At 42.6% G+C, this 25,951-nt stretch overlaps 1 protein-coding gene across 3 annotated transcripts in view; it reads right to left on the reverse strand.

Annotated features, from left to right (window-relative positions):
• rap1gap2a (RAP1 GTPase activating protein 2a) overlaps window positions 1-25,951 on the reverse strand; it is a 66,910-nt gene that overhangs the window by 10,877 nt on the left and 30,082 nt on the right. For 2 of the 3 annotated variants that reach the window (XM_076100286.1, XM_076100287.1), the window contains exons 3-8: window positions 10,755-10,839; window positions 5,724-5,759; window positions 2,407-2,439; window positions 1,944-2,165; window positions 1,746-1,849; window positions 746-824 (exon numbers count right to left, since the gene is read on the reverse strand). In XM_076100286.1, the coding sequence (XP_075956401.1) occupies window positions 746-824; window positions 1,746-1,849; window positions 1,944-2,165; window positions 2,407-2,439; window positions 5,724-5,759; window positions 10,755-10,839 (559 nt within the window). Of the gene's footprint in view, window positions 1-745; window positions 825-1,745; window positions 1,850-1,943; window positions 2,166-2,406; window positions 2,440-3,117; window positions 3,151-5,723; window positions 5,760-10,754; window positions 10,840-25,951 lie in introns of all 3 variants that reach the window. The other variant, XM_076100288.1, reaches the window with a different exon arrangement.

Consider the following 25,951-nt stretch of genomic DNA (forward strand, 5'->3'; position numbering starts at 1 on the left):
AAATCATCAAATCATATGTAAAAATCACCAAGTACAAAATGGGACTCAAGGGTGCTAATTACTGTTGGAAGAGTAGAGACAAAGCAAGCCGGGAACTTGTGAAATTTCTTCTGTTTCTCTTTTGAAAGTGAGTAATCAAAAGTCTGCCGGTTGAGTGTTTGATTAAACCACTGTCACAATATTCACAGCTGTGTGTTTTTGGAGACAGATCTCTCCTGCCATCGGTATATCCAAACAAGCATTTTCACTTGAACTGGCAGGCTTTATTGCCACCTCAAGGACTGATTTATGTCACTGAATGACAGATATTTCCTCCTTTGAATCAATCACTGCAAGGTCTAACAATTACCAAGGGAAGCCTTTATGACGTCCGTTTACATTTTTTTGCGGTTATATAAAGAAGGGAAAATACAGGAAGTGAATATTCCTACTGTTTTTATTGTGAATTTTTTACTTATCTGATTTAATTACCTACTTATCTACATAATTTGATTCTTTCTTTTGTTCCGTTACCTCTACTTTGTTGATTTACTGTAATATATTTGGCTGCATGCTGCATTATGTTTTTTATACGTTAGAAAAATCAAGTGCTGTTGTGAAAGGATTTGATGATGATTGATGCTGCTGAAAGTAAGGTCCTTCTTAAGAGCCAGCCGGCCTCCACGTATCAAATCCTGCACTTCAGCTGCATTATGTTTAGATGTCGCCTTCGTTTAAACCTTGTGTACTGTTAAACTCGTCTTACCTTGGCAATCTGCGGTACACTGGGCAGCTGGTTGATGCCTGCTAAAGAGATCCTGTCATGGACTGTTTTGATCCTCGACCTGCAACAGAACAAGAAGAGGAGCTCTGCTGTTCAGATTGCTCAGATATTTATTCCAGCAAAGAGATTTCGTAACTTTTGTTTCTCCTTGTTTATATGCAATTAGGTGATAATAGTTATGATCATGAAGAGTTTAGTCTCAAAAAGAAGAAAAAAAGAGATAGCATCACTTCATTGTTTTTCTGTTGATGAAAACATCACCAACTGTGATAATGGAAGGAAAGCTGTTTCCTACAGCACCACAAATCTGTTCAGAGTTAATCGTGACAAAACAGCTGCAACAAAAGACAAAGAAGGAGGGAGACTCTCTTTCCGAGAGAGAGAGAGGCAGTGTTGCTCTTTGGGTTGATTTGTTAGTTGGTCAACCACTTTGGTCTAGACTGGAATTTCTTAGCAACTATTGGATAGATTGTCATGAATGTTGGAAGAGACATTCGTGGTCCCCAGAGGATTAATCCTCCTGACTTAAGTATTCCTCTTACTTTTACTCAAGCGCCATCAAGATATTGACATTCGTGGCTTTGATTGTAATGTTTCTACAACTATTGCATAGATTGGTAAAGACATGTTTTGTTAACCCCAGGGATTACTTGATTTTCCTCTGACTTTTAATCAAGGGCCACCATCAGGTAAAATATTGTCATTGTCTTGTCATCTTGTTATTGTCATTGGTATAGTAGACAAGAAGAAAAACCTAACAAATCAAATAACAAAAGGACAAAGACAAGCAGCAGAGCAGGAGAGCAGACAGGTTAAAGACAAACTTGAATAGCTTGGACTCAAGAGAAACATGGACTGTACAAAAATGGGTGAAACTCAACGTTATTTATGTTTATTGTATATACACTTTGTTAGACATACTGTACAGTTTGAGGCATGAAATGCATCAAGTTAAGATACCAATGCATTTCCGTCATTGTACCTGAGCATGATGCGTAGGTACTCCTGTCCCTCAGCCTCCTCGTGTTTCAGAGACATGATGAGGTGGCCTATGCTGCTGCCAGTGCAGTAATAGTTCATGTGCTCCTGGATGTTTGAAAGTAGAAAAGAGGTTGTGAGAGAGAGACAGATCCTCCGCTGCTAAATACAAGGTGACACTGACATTAAAACACACACTCACCTTGCCTAGGAAGTGTTTGCGGTAGGCGCGGGCTGTGCTGTTACACTCCAGGCGGTAGCTGTGCCCCCCATCGGGGCTCATGCCCTCTCCTCCGTCCTCCTCCTCACAGAAACTGGACTCTGAGGAAGAGGGGGTCCCGGCTGGTGCTTCCACATCTTCAATCCAGTAACCCCCGAACTGTGGCAGGATCACCTGGGGGTATGGACCACCTTTCTCCAGGACCTTGCACAGAAGAGCAGGAGGAAGGCAGAAAGCAAAAATATGCAAAAATATAATAGTTCCGGGGCAAGCAAAGTTTTCCACAGTTGCACCTTCGTAATCTAAGCTTGTTAAGCATGTAATAAAAACAAATGCAAAAGTACTTCTATTTTAAATGTATAATCTAATGTCAGAAACACTCCGAGCTAGTGGTTACACATGAGAGGGGTGTAGATGTGTGTTATGAGAGGGATAAATGACTCACAGCTTCTATCCGTGGGTAGGGGATATAGTCATCCTGTCGAATAGAGGACACACACCGTTAACGAGACTAAATTTAACATAAGTGAACTTCACTGACTTTCAACACAATGATACAGTTACGAGCGCAGTCACAAACACAACAGAGAGGTAACACAACTTATAATGCCAAATAAGACTCTTAGGTGATGATGCAACAGCCTGAAATGCACAGTCATCAGCAAACATTGATGAGGTCGTGTCACCCCTTGATGTCGTCAGAGCGGCTTTGATTCAGCAGCCCCTGGGGTTGAAGAGCTGTTATGAGCTTGTAGTCTTTTGGCAGTCTGCTAGCGTAGCACAGCTCCGGCGCATGACCTCTAAACACTGCTGAGACCCGTCTGCACCGCGGAAGGAACAGCGCTACGGACAGCCAGCCATTTAAATTGTGCAGCAGCAGGAGGCAGTCCAGAGAGGATCAATTGACAGTTGGAGTTAATTCAACTGATGATCAATCAGATCAGTAGGCTATTGATTTTGTACTTTAAAAGCCCTGAGAAAAGCTCACAGAGGGGTTGGGGGGGGGAATCAGAATCTCTCATAGGCCGACAGATGAGACAAGAAAAACCACAGAGCAAATCATGATGAAGAAGCAGTGATGAAGGGAAACATGCAGAGACATAATAACACGAACGGATCAGAAGTGTACAAGTGTGTGTACGGTGTCTGGTCACACCTTCCATCTTTTGGGCTCTTCAGCTTTCGGGACCTAATTAGTGTCCGTGCGCAGCATGAGGACGGAGAAGCACAAGGGTAAAAAAAAAGAAGAAGTAAGTTTTGTTTGTTTATTGTGCATTTAAAAACTGTGCCGGAACATGGCACCTCATTGTCTCCATTGCTCAGATGACACTGAATGAGTCATACATGCTAATTCACTTTTCTGCGCAAAACGCACACACACACACACACACACACACACACACACACACACACACACACACACACACACACACACACACACACACACACACACACACACACACACACACACACACACACACACACACACACACACACACACACACACACACACACACACACACACACACTCGGGTAATACAGGCCCTTAGTCATCCTATCTCTCTGAATGTAGCTTCCAGACATGCTTTTCCTCATTACCTTTTCGTGGGACACACTGAGACGCGGGCCGATGCCGCAGCGTTTTGTATATATATGCAGATATAAAAGCCAATCTGGTAGACACAAAGAAAATTGGCCAATTATGGTACAGGCCCAGTGGAACATCTTGTCTCCATGACTGAGCATTGAAGTGACGAAATGAACAAGTGTGGGGATTCAGAGTGCTGAACATACACACTACTACCATCACTTCTAGTGCCACCAATCACATAAGAATTATTTTGAACAGTACAAGTACGGACTTATGGACCCACACACACACACATGCTTCTCAGTCTGGTCTGTAGTGGTGTGTGTCTGTCTGAGTGCATATTGATGGAGCAGCTGTTAAAGTCACGGGGGAGCCATTGTCAACAATACGAGACTGATCACAAAGACGCTCTGGAGAGGCTTTCATTCTCAGGCATAGACAGAGAGACAAAGATGAAGAGAGAGGGACAAAGGAGGAAGGAGGAGGCAGAGGTGGAAAGAGGTGAAGTTAGATGATGAAGAAGAAAGAAGGGGGAAAAAAGAGATGGGGATCCTTCATCAGCACCATCCAGGCTACAGTATTGAAGCAAACTTTGAGCGCTGAGTTCCATCTGTGGAGTAAGAGGCGGCCGAGCTCAAGAGAGCAGGTCGATGCAAGCTGAGAGGATGGATATGGTGCACAGTGTGTGTGTGTGTGTGTGTGTGTGTGTGTGTGTGTGTGCTGTATGTGAGAATCTTTGATCATCAGGCTGCATTGACTGACTGTCATCAACCAGTCACACTTTTCAAATAACTCTACTTATGTCTTCAGTCAGCCTGTCCTTCTGTATCTCCCAGAGCAGCATCTTTCTACCTTTCTCCTTCTGTGTTATTAAGGAGAAACCATGATTCAAAGTAGGTAAGGGAGTAAGAAAACATGAATACACCTGAGTATTAAAACACGATCGATGTTTACATGCAAAGATTCATGGCAGACCGTAGTTCATTTTGTGTTGTGTTTTGATGTTTAATGTTTCCGGTACTTTGAGAAATACGAATGCAGATCCCACTCTTCTTTTTTTTAGTTACATTTTATACAAATGGTGGCATGTTCTTTATACTATGACAGTTTTCCTAAAATGATATGTAAAAAAATTTAATATTTCGCCTTGCTTTCAGAATCGCAATATTGTATTGTATTGCCAGGTTCTTGCGAATACACAGCCCTAGCAGGGGCCTCGTTCTTAAATTCTGCAGATACAAAGATCAACAACGTGTTAGTCCCAACTCTCCTGTCTGTGGCACTCAAGCCTAGTTTATTTAATAAACTATATCGGGCAGACTACAAGGGCAATGCTTGTTGTTATGATCAACGCAATGTTGGTTTTGATCACTATTTCGCTTTTGGGTAGTTTGATGTGCTGCGTTCATGAATTGCTGCAAAAAAAAGTAAGTAATAATTTTTCAGTGACTGGTCCCTTCATAGCTGGATGTATAAGCTGCATAACAGTAAGGGTCATTATATTCTCCACATTTCCAGCGACTATGGTACTGCCTAATTCACACATTTTGGAGACGTCATCACAAAACATATATCAAGCACTTCTACTTCTCTTTGTATCTTCCCTTAGCCACTTGTTCCCTCTTCTCTGCCTTTCATTTCTCCTCGCACCTTCTTCCTCCTCCTCCTCCTCCTCCTCCTCTTCTACCTTGTTATATCCCCATCTGTCCTCAGACCACTTAAAGCCTGCGCCCTTATGGGCCCCAGAAGGAGAGCACAAAGAAAAGTCATACAGACGGAGAAAGACTTTAGAAAAAATCAATGAATTGAATGAATTCCATGTAGAGAAGGAGAAAATTGTTATGCCAGTCCAGATCTTTCTATTCTTCTCTGCCCCCAGCATGCCCATTATCCAATCTGAGCAACAGACTGAACCCAGCGGGCTGACCTACACTGATGGAAAGATCAATGTCTGTCACATCCTTGTATATGTTAACTCTGGCTGTGGACAAAGAAAAAGAGAGAGGACAGACACCGTCTCACAGTATGTTCATGTTCTGTTTTAGTTTTACCCAGGACAAGAATCTCTTGATAGCACAGACATGAGTAAGAAATGGAAGTGGTGAAATAAGGTAGATAGATAAGAGGAAAGAAACTGGAGTCACAGGAAAGAATAAATGAGAATGTCATACCTGCATCCTCTCCAGCATATCGAAGAACTCTGCAGACTGAAACAGAGGAAGATTGTAAAACAGGGTATAACGCTGCTGAACTTTGACTTTCAGAGCACCACCAACATCTTCTGACACCAAACACACATTTAGTCAGTACAAAAGCAGAGTCGTTGCCCTTTAGTTGACTCTAATTTACACTGCAAACAAGGCTTTTGATGCTCAAAGCAACACCAAAATGTTTTACATCTGTAACATCGGCGCCAGCAGCAGCAGATCTTGCTCACTGCCTTCGATTTCCCTCCACAGCCTGAACTTAGTCGTGTCAAGTGGGCAGGGCAGGACAGAGACTTCCAGTCTCTCACACCCACATGCACGCACACTGAACCGCTTCCTTAGAAAGTAACACACGCTCAAACAAACACATGCATCCTAAAGTGCATTCACACGTCTCCGAGGCGTCCACGGGGCGTCCACCTCGACACATCACACCTCACTGTGACGCTGACAATGGTCCACATGCTTTGGGTCTTTGTGCTCCGATTTTCAGCACATGTACACTGTGCAGGTTAATTTGGGCTATGCAGAACACATGTGCGCACACACACACAAGAGATGTTAAATTATGGCACCAAATGAAACATCCTGTTAAAAAAAGAAGTCTGGTCTAAAGGAAGAAAACCACAAAAACATTCCTGGTAGAGAATCTACGAGAGCGGTGCTATATGCTTCCTCTTTAAATGGCTTCCACAATGAACACTGCTGTTGAATCATGATGTAACCAATGAAAAAAATAAAAAAGACCCACTTTCATTGATAAAAATATCAACTATAACCTACTTTAAATGACTTTGATAGCCAATACCAGACACTAACTCTGTGGTGTCATAAAATACAAAGCAAGAGCAACCAGGAAATAAATGCCTTATAAATAAAAATAAAATAAATAAATAAATAAATACCTGTCGCTGCTTAATCAGGAAAGTCTGATAAATTATTTTACAGCCGTTTAAATGACTAATAAAAACGAATGATATTCCCTACAATGGTAATCTGCACTTATCATTACCACTCCTACTGCAGACCGACCCACACACACACACACACACACACACACACACACACACACGCACACTCACACACAGCTTGTCAAGCAGTTAATATTAACGAGTTAAAGGTCTTGTATGCTGATACAGCGCTGTGAGCTGGAGCTACAGAGTCAACATCAGACAGCCAGACCATATCAATGAGCACAAGTGTCTATATCTGTCAGGTAGCAGCTTTGGCAGTCAGCGTGCGCTCTCAGCACATGTTATTGTGAGATACGTCTGCCTGCGTGGCGTAACAGTTACTGGGATCATATGAGGGCGGCAAGAAGAAGGAAGGTGTATTGATAATAGGCAGCCTCTGCAGCTTTAGCTTTTCCTTTTTCTTTGAATCTATGGAGATGTCCTCACACGGTGTTGACCATGGCAGTTTAAAAGACGCACCGATGCAGCTTGTCCTGGCACTGTTTGAGTGGGATCCTGCAGTGTGACGGTGTGTTCAATGATCGTCTACATTCCCTGCAGTTACCAGACAAAAGAGCAAGGACACGAGACACTTATTTGTCTTCTCTGCTATGCTGTCAATCTAAAACAGGACCCAGATGTCTGTATTTTCTGCCTCTTTCATCTGAGGTGTCTCATTATGCTAATTTATCATCTTTCTATTCTGTCCCGTTTATGATTCTGATTCCTTCACCTTTTCTCTGCCTTTCTCCTTCTTACCATCTCTTCGTGTGCTCCATCCAGCCCGGCAACAATATCTGCATCTCTTATCTCCCATGGCAACCTGCTAGGGCTATCACAGACTTCAGGCAGATTATTTCGGCTCCGTGACTGAATGACTATAATTCACATGTGTTCATGTAAAGACATGGACATAATCATTTGCACATTGACAGCAATGATGATACGTCACAGACAGGGGCAGTGGCCGGCATGTCTCATCGGGATTAAAGGGATGTTACAGAATTTAACTTTATCAAAACACTAAGTGAAAGCTCGGGAAAAGGAATTAAACGGGAATAAGCGGAAATTTGCAAAGCGATTTGAGGTGGTGTGAGCTTCTTTCTTTCTTAATTATTTCTTTTATCCTCTCTTTAGTCCAACAGGCAGGAGAACCACAGGTATCACCCTCTCATTATAGCCACAGCAGCCACTTGTTGTTTCTAGTTGAGTGCAGTTCAGTTCTGTTTGAGACAGACTTGTTCCAAATACCTGCACCTCAGCCAAAGCCAGCATTGTCCTAGCACGACCGGGCTGTACATCCACAGACGCTTCTCTCCTGCCCACAACACAACTCCTTCTCTGGGTCAAAATAGGGTGACGGGTGGATGAAGGGATGAGCCTGAGCGGGCAGCTCTACAGCTCTCTACAGCTCTCAGATGTACAGTAAGACAAAAACCCCCTCATAGCATCTTTATAGCACAGCTCTGTCAGATACCTGGAACACTGGCTGACATCTGTATTTGATACATCAGTCAATACTGTTTTGGCCCGGCCTCTAGGTTACGAAATACTGTTGTGAAACACTTCACATGTGGGTGTAAATCTGCTATAAATACGACGCAAAACAGTAAAAGTTTCAGAGATGCAGTCGTTCCCCTGCCAGCTTTTTCAAAACCAAACACATTAACTGTTGCGTTCAGTAACAGAGTGTCTGGTTGTTTCTTTGAGTCAAAATGCAGACTTACCTTAGCATTAGCTACGAAATCACGATGTCTCTGCCTTTTCTTATTCTTAATCTCTCTTCTACATTTAGAAAGTTATTTCCCTGTCACTCGCCTTTTAATGTGTATTTGGCATTTTAACGCCGAAAGCTTAGACAGGAAGATCAAGTCACGCAGTAAACTGAGTCTCATGTAAACACAGAACAGGTTATTCCAGTGTGCATGTGTCAACACGTGCAACACACACACACACACGCACACACACGCACACACACACACGCACACACATTACATTATTTGTAATTAGAGTTTGATTATGACAACTGTGAGGACTTTCCTTTAGCCCATATATCCTCCAACCCTAATTTAGCCCCGTCTACTGTACACGTTTCCTCATTATGTCACGAAGAGTAAAGGAAAGACAAAATGTCTTAATTGCAGTGCACAATATACTGTAGCTCCAGTACCATGCTGCAGTCTGTGTCCTCCACGGACAGTCATCTTTATGGCCCCTGTATCAGAAGCAGCAATGTCAATAACTAAGCTGAGTAGCAACGACATGTAGTCTGTGCAATCAGATGTGAATCATTTTGTATTTATGAGTAGTGAATTATCCAGCTAATAAAATGCGAGTAAATTAGGAATCTATTTTTGAACATGTTTTAGGTTGTATATCAATTGAGATGGCATGATTAAACCTATTAACATGTACTTACCAATCTGAGAAGATGGACAGATGTTTTTGAGAAAGAAGGAGGGGGGGAGGGGCCTGAAGGGGCGGGCTCACAGTGTATCCTACTTTCCTGCTAGACTTTTGGGGTTATGTGCTGCTTTCATTGGAAAAATAGTTGTCATGGGTTTTGCAGTTAGATGCGTTCAAAGTGTAGCTTATTCTTGCCTGTTTCTCTAATGTTGCACACTCCAGCTTTGAAGGTGTAGGCTGCACATCATGTAACAAAGCAGCCAAAGTTGTGTGGTCTCTTGATGGATTTGATGTGGACTGTGATTACAGGACACCGAGTGTGACACCGATGATGAATATCTTACCACACATTACATGAACGTTAGACCACTCTAGCTCACAGCAAAATTGTGGGTTGTCGATTGATATACACCAGAAATCAGCCACACATCAAGATTACATTTCACTACAGTTATATTTCTCTCATATATTTTGTCATATATTAGGGTGTTTTATTCCTGTCTAGATAATCAGTCTGCCTGACCTTGAGCAAACTTCGCCTTTCTGTGCTGTCTCCCTCTGTGTTAGAAGATTCAATAATGATGGCTTAGTTCAAGGTGACTTACTGCAGAAAGTGTCTCCCTCCTGCAGGAGCCGTCATCCATTTCATGTATATCACCCTGCTGATCTGCCCTCCTGCAAAATGTTTCCTCTAATTTATCATGCTCGAGAAAAATCTAAAATTTTCCAGCCGTGGAACAAGTCCAATGCAGTGTGAGTAATGGATATCAAACATACATCAACACCTCACCATCTCATATAAATAAAAAGCTTTCTCTTAATATGCAGCACTATAATGTCACTACCACATGAATCATCGTTCTCAATACCTGAGAACGATGATCCTCTACAGTCTGATGGATTTAATTTGTATTCAGGTTCCGTTTGGTTTTGCTCCGATATTTTTTTCAATTTGCCGAGTCACAGCTTTGGCCCAAGTTTCATTTTATGATACCGTTTGATTGAACTTCACAATTTGTGGTCAAGATAGCAACTGAGAATAAAGCTTCCAACCTTTTCCTACTGTAATTGGTCATGAACGAAGGTTACGGTATTGTAACCCTAGGTCTATAATCACAGACGGAGCCCTCCGCTGGACTCCATGGGTTGTACTCCCCTCTATTCACGAGCACGCATTAACCAACTGAAAATATGCATCAGCCTAGCTGGCCAATCAGGATGTGCCAACCCGAATATGTACACGCCCCAAGGTATATAAGGTAGCACACACTGCTGCTAAGCTATCAGACACCCTCTTTAGCAGGCGGCGTAAGAGCAGAGGGCTCTGCTCATGCTTATGGAACTAGGATTACAATATTGTAACCTTCGTTATAACTCAAACAGGCTTAAGACAAACCTGTAAAAATCTTACTTTCCTTCACATGCAGTGCTGTGTCATGTTGACCTTGTCATCGTCTCTGAAACGCTTTGCTTGCTAAAATGATTTCTCAATGAGGATAATCACAATCAATAGATTTTCTAATAGGCCTACAGGGCAAACAATGTCTGTAAATCAATATCTATCTAAAAATGTGTGTGTGTACACATGTATGTCACAACATGTGCGTGCACATTCATGTGCGTGTGTGTTTCCTACCTTCATGTTGGGCGGTGCAGTGCGGGGCGGTGAGGGGGGACATTCTCCCAGCGGGACGTTGGAAATGTTCAGCAGCTCCTGTTTCCTGGAGAGAGGAGGTCAAAATGAGGAGTAAGCAAATGATCCAGATTTTATAAAAGGTCACCGGTCCTCATTTCAATGTCGAATTACACTTCAACATTTGATTAGGAGGCTGATGAAATGTCCCTTCCTTTAATTTTGTGGGTAAAGGACATCTTAGAGCATTATTTCCCCTCTGATTGCTCCTCAATTTATTTATGGCTTGCTGGTCACTCGCCATTAGCGATTAAATGCAATCTCATTTTCAAAGATATTAATTTGCCACGTGTCACATGTCTTCCTTTTGAGTAACTTAAATACATTGAGCAAATTAAGGAAAAATTAGGAAAATTTAAGAATTACACTATTAAGTATAATTCCTCTGAAGAAACTAAAACCAACAATGAATTTATCCTGCGCACAAGTTTTGTCTGAGACAAACAAAAATCCTGTGTTGTAACTCTTTAAAACACAAAAAAAGTACATTGCATCACGAGACACAATTAAGAAACGCATGAGTGCTACATTATCGAGCCTATTCCATTAAGAATAACTTTTATTGCAGCTATAATTTAAGGTTTTAAAAGCAGAAAGCCAGAAAGCCTGTTGGAAATAGGCGGTGAAGTGTCAGATGTCTCTCTGCTGTTTTCATTTGCTCTCTGGAGTCCCAGGGGCTGTCAAGGAGACTTTAAGAGAAGTCCTTTGGTGCTTGGAGCCTCTTCTCCTCTCTTGTGCTTTTACCCCCTCTGCAGCGAACTCAGAAGCATGATTGCACATTAATGGTCCCAGATGTGAAAGGTTGATCCGTCACTGGGAGACAGCCAGAAGATTGGCTCAGCCACAGAAACCTGGCGTATTTGGATCAAATCCAGTGGTTTGTCATTGGAACATTTTCAGATGGGATACTTGTGGTGGTGATGGACACCTCTTGTGCATGATCAACATCAAGAGGGTTTACAAAGAAATAAAGAGGGACAAAAGAGCAGAGATGTACTAAACCCTCTCTAACCCATCTTTGGAGCCGCAGAAAGCACTCAAGACCACATTTGCTCTACCAACCACTAAAACGCATTGGATGTGAATTGGTAGTCGTATAAAGCCTGTATCTCATCACATAACGATATTATGTGCGAGTCTTAACTTAATGTATATAGTGAAATTCTTATTTTAGGTTTTATATCTTATAGCCTAAGTCCATTAGACCCAACACATTGAATGCACATGTCCCCTCTAAAGTAACAGTAAACCAAAATCTGTATTTCTACCAGTGTGGAAGGCTGCATCACTTCAGATTTAGTGGAGGGAAGGAGAAAACGAGTATACAAAAAAATGAGAGGAGGTAAAAAAAACAGCTTATACCCCGACCCTCCATTGAATTTAATCAACAACACTCTTTGGAGTTTTTGGAGACTGTCACAGCCTGTCAATATTTACCGGAGGCTCCAAGACGGCCAAACAAAGCACACCAGAGTCTCACAGGTCAAACCCTAATTCCTCTTCAAACCTATGGAAAAGCCCGACATTGACCAGCTCTTTCCACAGGTTCAGCTTTCACACAACGCACCACTGTGTCCCCCTGTGTGTTGAATGCATGCTAGTACAAGGTAGCCAAGTGTGAGCAGTGTTTGAATGAGCATCATAAGCCAAGACAGACTAGGAGGGTTTACAAAGTAGAAAAATAAAACATGGTTTTAGCTGGACATTGTTCTCTTCAGCCTGAGGTAAGTGGGACACTGTGCGTTTTCCACTGCTGACTTGTGAAAATGAAAGGCTTGTTAAGACCGCTGTCCTTGGGGCAGATCCCTGCTCTGTGCCTCTACAGATGACCTGTATTGGAGGACACCTATCTTTCTGTGTTGCACACTCACTCACACCTGCACACAGAGAGATGCTGTTAGCGGAGGGATTGTGCATGCGTCGGCGAGAGAAAGAGGGAAAGACGAGGAGCTGCTGTCCTTGCAGCCTGGACTGTCTCTCTGTAGCGACGAAACAACAGCTACGTCACAGTTACTGACTCCCACCCAGGTAGGGAGGGAGGGAGGGAGGGAGGGAGTGAACTCACATACTGGGACAGCAGGAGGGATGAAGCAAAGAAACAATTTAGGAAGAACAGGTCATGGGGAAAGTGAGTCAGAAGAGGGAGCAGTGGAAAGAGGATTAGATGTGCACTCAAGGCACTTTAAAGAGGGGGCTTTTCATAGCATCATCAAATGACAGCCCACTGTCCAGAAGAAATATGTTTATTCAGCACCTCACAATTTACATCCAACACCAATATTGACAGCCAACGTAGGAAGTAGTGTGCTTCTTACTTAGGTGGAAAGTAAGGGTGTGATGGATGGGAGTGTACCACATCACTTGGGAAATGGGTTAAAAGTGTTGTTTTTTTTATAGTGCAGCTGATATTAAACAGGAAACAGGAAATAAAGACCAAGGCTGACTGAAAGTGCCAATGGGGCACACAAATTAGAGATGGATACAAAGCACGATAACACAGAGAGAGATAGGCTTTCTTGCTTCTAGAGGTGCTCTGTGTACTCAATTTGAGCTCTGACTTAATGGATGAATTGGCAATTTTTGATTAGATGTTTTCATCAGTTCTGTTCTGTTGATAAATTCGATGTTGCCATCGTGGAAATAAGCACTCCTGCTGTGAAATGAAATCACAAGGTCCAATTGCATTCAAAACCTCTGGCTCTGAAGTGACATTTCCCAGCGAGACAAAGTGCAGCGGTTGCCACACAATTACAGTAAATACTGGCTGCGGGGAACATGCCGCAGCTGTGTTGGTTTGTGTGACCCTTTTCTGGCTTGGCGCTCTGCCAAGAACAGGGAAGTCACCTCTGAAAATTTCATTAATCCACAACAATAAACATGCTCTTTAAAGGATTTTAGGAAAACTGCTGTTGTTGGATAAATTTCACCGAGTGAATGAATAAAGTGTAACTTAAGTCAAGCTTCTGTCACCTCGAGCTAAGATTAAGTGGTTGTAAATCTACAAGGCAAAAATAGGGCAGATCGTGCTCCACATTTACATCCAAACTAGTACAACATGTACCTTTCTCCAGCATGTCTGTAATCCTGCTTGCATTTGTGCAGCTAATTATCGTTGATTCAACAGTAATTACATCTACACATTCGTCATGTTTATCTAATGATGCCAGTAATGCACGTGTGTGTGTGTGTGTGTGTGTGAGAGAGAGAGAGAGAGAGACAGACACAGATAGAGGGAGAGATGGTAATACATCTCCGTTCTTTCATGTATTGATCACACCCTTGAGATAAGATTAGGACAGCAAGACATCAGGCACAGGCCGGGACGCAGAGAGGGAAAGAGTGTGTGAGGGGGGGGGACAATACCACCACACATCCCCACATAACTGACAGATCACAGGAAGAGGAGATAAGGGGATGAAAACAGGAAATCAGGGTGATGGTGGGTGCAGAGAGGATAGAAATAAAGAACAGAGAACGGAGACAGACAGACAGCAGAGGGTGAACTGCGGGTCTCGGATATGAGTCCTCTCCCTGGGGGCCTTCCTGCGCACTCCGGTTTCCAGTTGGGTTTAATATTTGTTACGAAACTTGATAAGGAGCCTGATCCTCATGCCAATTGATCAATTACACAACTGATGGTTTCTCTAATGGAGTTAATACAACAGTAATTGGAGACAGAGAAAGATGAGGGCTGTGTAGAGATGGAGCGCATGGATGGAAGGACCCGTCAATGCTGATGTATATTAAAGTAGACTTAATGAAAAACCACGTCGCACAGCAAGATCCTCCGTGACATTACATATTTGACATGACAGTTACTGCTCTGAAAAGCACTTTCAGGGGCTGACTCTACAGGAGGCATGAACACGTCTTACAGAAGATATAAGTGGGATTAATGAAGGCCGTAGATTGACTCTTAAATTCGGTTTAGATTTGCAATCATAAACAAGAGAACTATTGGATGGATTGCCATACATTTCTGTACAGACATTCCTGCTCCCCTGTGCTAACTTTGGTGATCGCTAAACTTTCAATCAATCAATCAATCAATCAATCAATCATCGAGACAATGTTTAATGACCAAACACCTGAAGAAATAATGACATTCTCATGAATCTGATTTTATAGATGACCCTTGTGCCACTCTCAAGGGCTGCATATAAGTAGACAATCAGTCTTCTTTTTGCAACCAGAGGAGATGCCCTCTGCTGTCTATTAGAAAGAATGCAAGTATACGACACTTCCGCATTGGTTTCACTATTCAGAACTGGAAAGTGGTCCCATTTAAACGAATATAGACAATAAAGCAGGTATGCATTAGGGCGTGGCTACCTTGTGACTGACTGGTCGCTACCTCTGCTTTGTCCAGTCTGGGTGTTGTGCTTGTTTTCGCCTTAGAACTTTAACCCTGTTTTTCCAGTTCATGACAGTTATTTGTAACCTTTTTTAGTGGCCTAAAAATGTCTTATCCAGCATTTTTTTGTATCACCCTCCTGTGTCAGTTCTGGTTGCAGAAAGCCAAGATTGCAACGGCTAATATACCGAACTCAAGGATCACAGTGACTACGTCCACTTCTTATATACAGCCTATTGTGATGACGCTAAATGATGATGAGTATCTAAAATGATACACAACATTTAATGTACTGTTTACTAAAGAGTAAACCATTGACAGTCTACTGAGGAGTAGTGAATTAGTAAATCTTTGGACTAAGCCTTAGTCTTGTTTAGGGGCTTTTTTAGCAAAACTTTAACTTAAGATCATCTGTTACATTGTAAAGTACATCACATATCTTAATGCCCTTTAGACAGCAATTTCAATCACTTTGTCTCACGTCCTTCCTCTATTTCTCCCTGTACGATCTACTATCTGTAAGCCTATCCTTGTTACAAAGTTCGCTCCACATATAGGAGTAAGAAATGGATGTCTGAGTCAGTCAGCTGCCCAACAGGGGAGTACAGTCATCTCAGATATGTGCAGATATGCGGAGAGGTCAGGGGAGAAATAATTAGGAGGCAACTGCACTCCAAGTCACCGGCTGTTTCCTGTGGGAACACAGGCCTCTCCCTCTCTCTCTCTCTTACTGTGATATGAATAGATACAAAGATGACAGCAGACAGGAGATGAGACTGTCCAGCCAGACAACCTGAAACACTCATTATCAATAAGAGGAAGAGGAACAGAGGTGAGGAGCAGCGCGTCTCTTGGAGAGCCATTGCTACTTTTAGAAAAATGTATTATATTTGTACAAAAAACTGTTAGTCCTTCAACGACAGAGCTGGTGAGCAGAAAGAAGAGGAAGCAAATAACCTTTTAATTTAGCCGTCCTGCTGATACGAAAGGCAAAGGATTTTGTGTTTTGGTTTTCAGTCTCAGTTGATCATTATTCTTTCTTTGAAATTAAATTTTCAACATAGGATCTAAAGAAACTGTAAGATACTCTAATGCAATATAATTCTTGCCACCCCTGAGTAAGTCACTGCCCCAATCGGCCCAGTCAATACAGACACGCCTCTCCTCTCCCCGCTCAATTATTTCTGTAATTAATTCGAGTGTTAGACTAAACCGACACCAGTGAAGGGCTCGCCCTCTCCAGGCACACACAGTCCCACCCAAGGAAACCACGAGTGTGTGTGTGTGTCATGTTGTTGCTCCCAAAGAAACAAGGTTCATTATTCTGCAGTTTAAGTTTGTTACCCTGCATGATACTCTGATGGTTCACTGTAACATTTAACATAACAGCTACTGCAGCCAATTTATTGACTTAAACACTGACAAGCAGGCTAAATGACCAGCTTCTCTGACACATACACACTGCATCTTTGACACTGGATTTACATTCCTACACAAAGAGAAAACCCTCCAAGCCAGTGAAAGGTTACGTACTGCAGCTTTTACCTTTGAAATGTCAGTGTTGTTTTGTGCCTCGCTGCGCAAATGGTGCCAGGAGGCCTCTGATATTCATTTACCTGAACGTATCTACCAACAGCTGGGAGGCACAGATAAAGGCCACAGGCTGAATAGTGTTTGTTTCTTTGTCTACGGTTGTGCTTTGTGCAGTTAATCACACTTTCTTTGGATAGCTCCTCAAGGATGACAGTCAATTTACTAGTATGTGGCTATAATGCATTAGTAGTTGTATAAACATGGAGCCTTCTGACCCAGTAAACACCTGAATAACAGATAGATGTGATTAACAAAATGTAGAAAAACACCTCACTGAAATTAATTCAATGTTGTTTGGGTTCAACGTTGGAAGAGGTGTCATGTACATTATCTTTTCAATTACTTTGTTTTCAGAATATCTGGTCCGCACATGCACATCTCCTGGATGTTATTCAAAGGTGTTCCATGGGAAGACGCACCGCTCTCTCTCTTTCATTGTTTGCTCTTAGCAAACGCTAATACATCTGTCACTTTTTGTGTGTGTCAAAAGATGATTATGCATCTTTGCTTCATCTGAAGAGCGTGTTATTTCATTCAGTAGTAAAAAACAAGAACTTACAAAAAATATATTCTCCTTTGGCACAGTACTACATTGCAGTGACAAACATAGTTGCCTGGCATCCCAGCTCTCTATCATATCACAGGATACGCCATAAATCCTATCTAATCCTATTCATTTTCTGGGATCTGGTTCCTCTTTATCACTGCCCAATCTCACCCAGTCTCACTGGCTTGAGTCAGGGGGAAAATAGAGTTACGTGTCTCTAAGGTGACATTGAATACTTCTCTTCTCAACCATCTCCGCCACTGATAACCACACGAGCAGAAAGGACCTGAAGAAAAAGGTTCGGGGATATGAATACAGAGAGGTTGAGGCGCACAATGAATGAATGTCAGGCAGATTTCTGAAGGAGAGAAGGCAGCAGAGCAAGGTATAAAGAGAGAGAGAGAAAGGGAATAAATGAATCTCTGCCTACTAAAAATAGCATTCTCAATCCCCTGTGCAGAGCTGGGTAAATAGTGCCATCTTTGGTGGGTCTCTGGGCACTTGTTAGAGACAATACAATCTCATCCATTACACCCAAAGACAAGGCTGACTGTCACACACGTATTTGTACAGACAGCGCAGAGACATGCGAGTTAAAATGTGTTTGTGTGTGTGTGAGAAACTATACGGGTCCCCTCGCAGCTGCCAATCACAAAAGTGTGAGTGAAACTCACTCGAGGAACAAGAGGGAGTTTAAACGAGGGAGTAATTGAGGGTAGAGAGGAAAAACAGAGGGGGAGACGGGGGAATGGAAATACGAGTGAGTCAGTGAATAAAAAGCGGTTGTGTTAAACAGACGGAGGAGGAGGGTTCGACAGCCAGAGGAGGGACAGGACAAAGAAAAACTGTGTAAGGTGGTCAAGAAAAGCAACAGGAAAGACTTTTAAATCATCAGCTCTGCCTCATGAGATTTCCTCTCGAAGAGAAAATGTTCGGAATCTCACATCTGCTTCCCTTTAAAAACAACAACAACAACAAACATTGTTTCTGCAGAATGCAGAAGGATTAAATAAAATTGAAAGAAAATGAAAGACTTTGGCAATAAATGTGAGTGTGAGGTGCACTGGGAGGCTAAGCCCCTCCTCATAAACCGAGATTGTCCAATCACTGCTTAGCGACCGTAACCGGACACAACAGGTCTGTATCCACAGGTTGAAGGAGTGTGCGTGTGGCTGTAATGAGAGTGATTTGGGGAAGTTTACACTCCAGCAACCCCAGCCGAGCACATTATCTGAGATAGCATTACGTTTCTCAAGCACATGGGTTTGTCCTCATAAGAGCCTCTTTTCTTGTTATTTTAAAAGTGAAAAAATACAATTTGAGTCATACCATAAAGACTGCATCTCTCCGACTTGCTTGCTGAAATATGCACCAGCTAAGCAATCAAATAGGGTTATATCAGAAACAAAATGATGAAAAATGTCATACGTATATCATTTAATATTTTAGGGCTAACTAGCTACACTGCATTTAAAGAACAATTCTGTTTATTTATTTCCATGTGACATTCAGCTTGAACCTCAGTGTTCAGGCACAATATCATGTATGCAGCCATCAAGTAGATATTTAAGACCCCTTTTAAAGGATTCTCGTTTTAACATGGAAACATTCAAAAGTCCGAAAGCGCTTTTTAAACCAAGTCTTGTTTGCTTAATTAGCTAAAGCAACAACTAATAGAATCTGCCAGTCGTGTACAGTTGTCATTTCGCAGATTACAAATGAAAAGCCTGCTTTGTCTGCCTCCGTCTGAAACCAAAGACACTTCAAAAATGACTAAGAATCAGAACAGAAAGCTTAACAGCGGTAGCAACAGAAGCCAGTGGTCAGTTACAGCCACAATGCCAGCAGCTGTTCATCTGTTCTCTGCGTAAGCCAGTTTGACATTGTCCATTTGTTAATAAATTAGATTGGATCAATGTGCAGTCACACAACAGAAGTGGAACCAGCAGAGATTCTTTGAATCGTGTGCATGGGTGTGTGGGTCACTTCCCTCTTCTGGACGGCTGCCTGGCTGGCTGCAGTGTCACAGATGACTCTATGTGTCAGAGGAATGGGTCTGAGCTGCCACCAGCTGCTAGTGTAATTTATTTTCTCAGTTGGCCAGCCCCAAACATTTCAATAACCACATGGCTACTGCAGGACATACTAACATAAACTCCATTCGTCCAACTGGATGGTGTATTTGAGGCTTTAATCCTGATCTGGTCAATTTAACAGAGAGGAGCTTCGCCATTAGGTTGCATGTTTGTTTGAACAGCGTACCATGCTATTCAAAGGGAGACAGCACTCAATTTGTGACCATTTGAATTTCTGGGAATGTATCCATGACAGATTCCTAGTACAAAGAGTTGCTCCTCCAAAGTTCTAAGACACTTAAGACCAGATCTTTGTAAAGATAAAACCTATTCACAAAGCATCTCAGCCCTTGAGATAGCTCTTAAGGTAAAAACCTTTCCATGTCTGGAAAGAGACAAGAGAACCAACCAATCACACCAATTTAAAAGAACGCATCATAGCAATGGGGTCAACCACACCTCCTCGCTAAGTTAAACGTTTCTGTCCCTTCCTTGGTCAGAATTGCTCTGACAAGTTTCCTAAATGAACCTCAAGCTAGAGCTCCTTGGTAGTATTTCTCAGGCAGAGTTAGGAGCTCTCTGGGAGTGTTTTCATCATGTTTGTGGAAACGGCCCCCGTTGTTGTGCCCTGCAGAAGCTCCACCACTACTTCTCCTTATTAAGGACCCTCAAACAGATATTTAATAGACCACTGACTAGTGTTTGATGAGATTTTTCTCTTCAGGGACTGCAACTGCTGAGATACTTGCATAACTGTCAAATCAAATCAATCTATCTACTCCAAAGGGAAATATGATTTGCATGCAGGGTTTGAAACACCAAAACAAAATAAACCAGACAACTGGGACAATCACACAAAACCGTGAGACCATAACAAAATGATGAAAACAACGACGAGAGATGAGAAAACTAAGACAATATGAGGTTTGAGGTTGCAAAAAGCACAAATGTGGAAAAATGCAATAAGTCAGTTGAGGAAAGAGGGCAGCTATTAATGTGCATACAGTTTTCCATGTTCAGAATATCAATAGTCGTCCACTCAAAGACAACATTCAGGCATTTTCCTTTTCTAGCAGTGACCTGAAGGCAAGAGCTCAAACTCTCTGTACAGGACAATCTATAAGCTGTCTCTTGTTCTTCCTGTCTGTGCAAAGATGTCCATGTCAGACAACAGCAAAAAAGATAAAGATGCTTAAACATCATCAAAGCAGAAAAGCATTTTGAAGAGCTCATTTTCCTAAGTAAAAGATTCTGCTTCAGTTTTTGAGCATCTCAACTGATTTTAAAACACAGTTTCTTTTGCAGAACGGTGCCAAAAATATTTGTCGTCATCCACCATCTCGATTTCCTCTCCCTTTATAACAGGCATCTTAGCAGCGAAGGACGACTTTCTAAAATCAATACACATGTCCTTAGTTGTTGCTACATTAAGCAGGATGAGAGACCTGCCAAGCCATTACACAGAGTCCTCCTCCACAGGCCGGTGATCTTATTCCACCTCATCCGTGTAGGCTGACTAACAACCGAATCATCCGCGCATTTTATTATGTGTCTGGTCTCATCATTATTTTGACAGGTGTTCTTAATAATAATAATACATATAGAAGGTGAGGAAGACCTTATATGGATCCGCATAGGGATTTGATTTAAAGGGAGACTGTTAATAGTCACTGAGACATGTTGGTTAAAGGAACAGTTCATCACATGTAGGTGCAACGCTATTGGGATTGATGCATTTATGATGGAGCTTTTATTGTAGTTATTTAATTTTTACCTGAAAAAGACTGCAGATCGAAATGTTGTCCATTTGAATATATTTGTGGTTTGGGTTTTGTCAATTAAGGAATAGTTTGACATTTTGGCAAATACTTATTCCCATTGAGGATTGATACCACTCTCATGTCTGATGAAGTTGGACCCAGCAGCCAGTTAGCTTAGCTTAGCATAAAGACTGGAAACCGCTGCAACACACCTCTATCTTGTAAATTTAATCCGTACAAAAAACTGAGTCAGGCGAGGTGTTTTCAGTCTTTGTGCTAAGCTAAGCTAAGCTAAGCTAACCGACAGATGGCAGCAGCCTCGTATTTACTGGTTAGATATTAGAGTGATGTCCGTCTAGTCTGACTAACTTTGAAGTGTATAAAAGTATTAAGTAAAAAAACAGTCTTTTAGTGGAACTGCTTATGAGCAAGCAGCTGTGTGAGATATTTGGTGGTCTGAATCATTTAAGTCCTTGCTATCTGATACTGAAGTGAACTGTACATGAAACTTGTCATCAGAAGGGGTGGCACTCAGAGGTATTTCCCTTGAGAAGGGTTCCGTTGAGTCTTTAACAGCTGAAAAACAAAACCCAAATGACTGAAATGCTAATAAAGAAGCCCAGTCAGTCTCAGAGTCAGGTTACAGGCATTTTTGACCATTTAAAAAAGAGTTTATTGTGTCTCATGTCTACTCAAAATACATGAACATAGCAAGCCATGTTGTTAGATGGTAAATTGTGATATGAAAAGCTTTTAATCTTAAACGGGGGCAACACAGTGTGTGAACAGAAAGCCCCATGCTGGGATTATAGATTAGGTCTCAAAAACACACTGGCATCATAAATGAGTCTGTCTCCTCTTACACACACAGGTACACAATCTTTCACCACAACCACTGCACCACTGCACCACAAACCAAGAGGGAAATGTAACCATAACCGCTTCGGCACTTGTTGTATAAGAACTGCCAAAACACAACTCATGCATAGCTACACACACTATGGGACAAACATCTCATACACAAGCACACACACAAACAAAACAGGTCTGCAGCTGGAGATAAATGGACTATGGAGGACATTGATGCATGGAGAGTAATATAAACATTCAGATACCAACAGCAGACCTCATGCGGTTCAACTTAATGGAAGGCGCATATACAGTACGTTATGGCTCTATCAGCACAGAGATTAAAAGTGAGAGGAATACATAGAAGATACAGGAGAAAGATTGCGTTCCTGTAGGTTTGTATATTGTGTGTATGCTGCCCTATTTGTGGAAGAGCGGAAAAATGTGGACAAAGACCACATTTGCTGCAAAGTCAGGTTGTGTAAAAACCCAATAAAACACTTTTTTCTAAGAGTTCCCTATCATTATGTTGTCATTTTGTAATTCACTTCTCCTTGTATTCATTTTTAGAGTAAGCTTTAATTAAGGACATGAAATACCTTGCCACAATGGGTGGTCTAACAGTTAGTCTGAAAGGACCGCAATCAAGCACATAACAACTACCACTTGGACCAAGACACCTTAAAAATGTCCGCAATTCACCAGAGATGATTGTGCTGTCGCCATTTGACATGACAACACGCATAATCGAAACCATAAATCACGCAGCGCGCACGTGAAAAACATGCAAATAAAGTGTGTATTTGTGTGCATCTGTGTGACAATGCTGTACAGTTGCATTAGCAGATGTCGTAGCCTCCAGGCATGGCTGGGTTAATCAACTAGAGGGCCCTGGGGCACACAAAAAAGTGTGGGGGCCCCGACTGACTACCCCTTTCCTCTCACTCGCTGTGTGTGTACCATGTTGCCATCAAGTACATATTTTGCCCACAGGCTCAGAAACCAACTTATTGAACGATGGAAAATCACTAAGTTGCAGATTGCACTGTGTCAATTCGTTCAATTATAGGCACAATATACACAATGTAAGCGTATTATGAACCATGGTTCCTAATACAAACCAAGACTTTAGGGTTAGGTAATATTACAGGTCTTTATCATTTCAGTTGACAAATAATCAAATCACCACAAACCAGCCGTCGCACAATGAACCTGTAAGGCCCCAGGAGGTCTGGGGCAGTTGCCCGGTTTGTGTGGTCGCTAATCCAGCTTCGCCGCCGGGGGTTACTTTTACACTATCTGAAACTAAGTAATACACATATACACACACGCACGCACACAAACACCCAGAGGTCAGAGAAACTTATCAGCATTTGCAAAGTGAGTTACAGTCTATTTCAATGTAGCCTATTTTGGTCCAGGCTATTAGAACAGAGTAGCAAAGTGCATTCAGTGCTGCATATCAGATGTTCACACAAACTCATACAGACGCACACACACACACACACACACACACACACACACACACACACACACACACACACACACACACACACACACACACACACCTAACCCAGACCACACTGTATGCATCCCACACCACAATAACACTGAAAAGTCAAACTCAGCCTTCTGCTCAGATTCCAATTTAACTGTACGTGCATTGCTGCTAATGTTAGCTCGGCCAAAACAGGTCCACCCCCAGGGGAGGCTTAGTGGAAGAGAAGAGTTGGCAGTCTCGACCCTGCCAACCTCACTGTTTGTTACCAGGTGGGATTTTCCCAGGGGTCATATTGACATGCACTCGTCTGAGGGAGTATTAGCAGTAGGGCGATCTGGACACAACACAGCATGCAATGAAAATCCCCTTACAGGTGCATTTGGAGTGGCAATTTCTGAAGAAGTAAGGCATCAACTGTCTTCCTGAAGGCACAATCTGGTATTCCTGTCATTATAGAAACCCGTCTGAAGGTCCTCAAGAGATTGCCAGACACTTTTTAATGCTTTCTACTTTGCCTTCATCGTCCATAATAAATTCATTTCAAATCCATATTTACTGCGGGGTTTTTTTTTCAGCAGGGTTGTGTGCAGTAAAACATAATACTGTCTTTTTTTCTCTAGTTTGCAGCTCACCTTTTCAACTCTCAGACCAGTTCACCAACTTACAAACCTTTGTTCACACTGCTCTTGTGCTAAAGTGATGACACAGTTTCATCAGCATTACATGGTATCAACAAGTGTCCATTGGTGCTCGTGTGTACAGCAAAAACTGTTCAGAAGCGGACGTAGAAAGACACAAATAGATAAGTGGATGACCTTTGCATCTCTCTCTTTTAACACTTCATTCGTTTTCCCCATGTTCCTCGCTCTCCACACCACAGCTCTTCTTCTGTCCGCTCAGTCCCTCTTGTTTGCTCTTCAAAAGCACTCAGAACAAACCGCCATTCACCTACAATCCTCAATACCTTTCTCTCTCTTTCCTGGCTGTCATTTCCACTGACACAGACATGCACGCTCTAATAAAAAAAAGGAACTATTTTAAAACTGCACATGCTAATTTATTGAATCGTAAAGAGCACAAAGTGCCCCATGCCCCTAAAATAACAAAGACATTACAAGCAAATAAAGTTTTGCATATTAAACTGCAGACTCTCTGCTTGTCCCTAAGCCATTCATTTTCTACCCAGCATGCCTGACTCATCAGAAGACACAATGGGACAAACTTCACCCACCCTTCGCTCTCCTCTTTCTCTCTTTCTCTCTCCCTCTCCCTCTCCTTGGCTTTGCGAGACTTGTGCAGGAGTCCGATCAGGATCACGGCGGCTCGGATGCCAGCCTTCTTGCTGTGGAACCGTCCTCCGGTCTGAGACATGCTGGACGTCTCTGCCGGTGCCACGAGGGGTTCAGGTGACAGACGGTCCAAGGTCAGGCCAGCTCCAGGGTCGCTGGGCTGCAGGACCTGCTTGGTCGTGGCTTTGCGGGGTTCCAGTGTGAGCTTTAGATGTCACAGTCTTGGTTCTGTATGCTGTCTGGTTTTGGAGACAGCTGTCAAGCTTCTGCCAAAGCAAGTATACCTGTTTGATTTCTGGCCCTGCACTGTCTGTTCAGAGCCTCTCCGTCAGACGTTCTGGTGTCTGGACCAGCGATCCCAAAGTTAAAGATTCTGTAGCCACTCCTGGTTTGGCAGGTTGTGAGATCCGATTAAACCTCTGTTCATCTCGGTCTTGGGATCAATGAGCCCTTCTTGTAATCCCAGAGGTCCAGAGTGGCACTGTTGGACTCCAGCTCAAGGTGAACTTCTATCTGCATTCGCTGCATATGCAGTAAATCTGTGCATCGTAGCTCCATAACACATCGTGGTCCCTGACGAGAGGATGAAGAGTTGCGCTACTGACAAGCCTCGTAGACCCTCACACTGTGGCACTGCATCTCTCAGTCTACCTACCTCTACCTTCACACCTCTCCCTGCTGTTCTAACATGCTCTGTTTTTTCTCCTCTGTGTCTGCTGCTGCTCTGCTCCCTCCTTCCTGACTGCTGAGCACCGCCTTGCTCCGTCTGATAGGCTGGAGTTGGCAGAAGGACCGCCTCCTCCTCCTCCTCCTCTACTGTATGCCTCCCTCTATCTCTCCCTGCCCTTGTTTCTACCATGTTAATAATCTTATATTAATCTCCCCGACCTTGTTCTATCTATGCTTGATTTCATGATTTCATTTCTAGGCACATGCATGCACACCTCTCTCTCTCTCTCTCTCTCTCTCTCTCTCTCTCTCTCTCTCTCTCTCTCTCTCTCTCTCTCTCTCTCTCTCTCTCTCTCTCTCTCTCTCTCTCTCTCTCTCTCTCTCTCTCTCTCTCTCTCTCTCTCTCTCTCTCTCACACTCAATCCCACTGTGTGAAATCTCAATTCAAAACAGGCTTATCAGCCTATTGCCTGCTGTGCTGTTGCCAAGGACATTGGAATTGA

Source organism: Anarhichas minor, unplaced genomic scaffold (genome assembly GCF_050575085.1).
Source record: "Anarhichas minor isolate MPS153535 unplaced genomic scaffold, ASM5057508v1 ptg000026l, whole genome shotgun sequence".
Classification (NCBI taxonomy): Eukaryota; Metazoa; Chordata; class Actinopteri; order Perciformes; family Anarhichadidae; genus Anarhichas; species Anarhichas minor.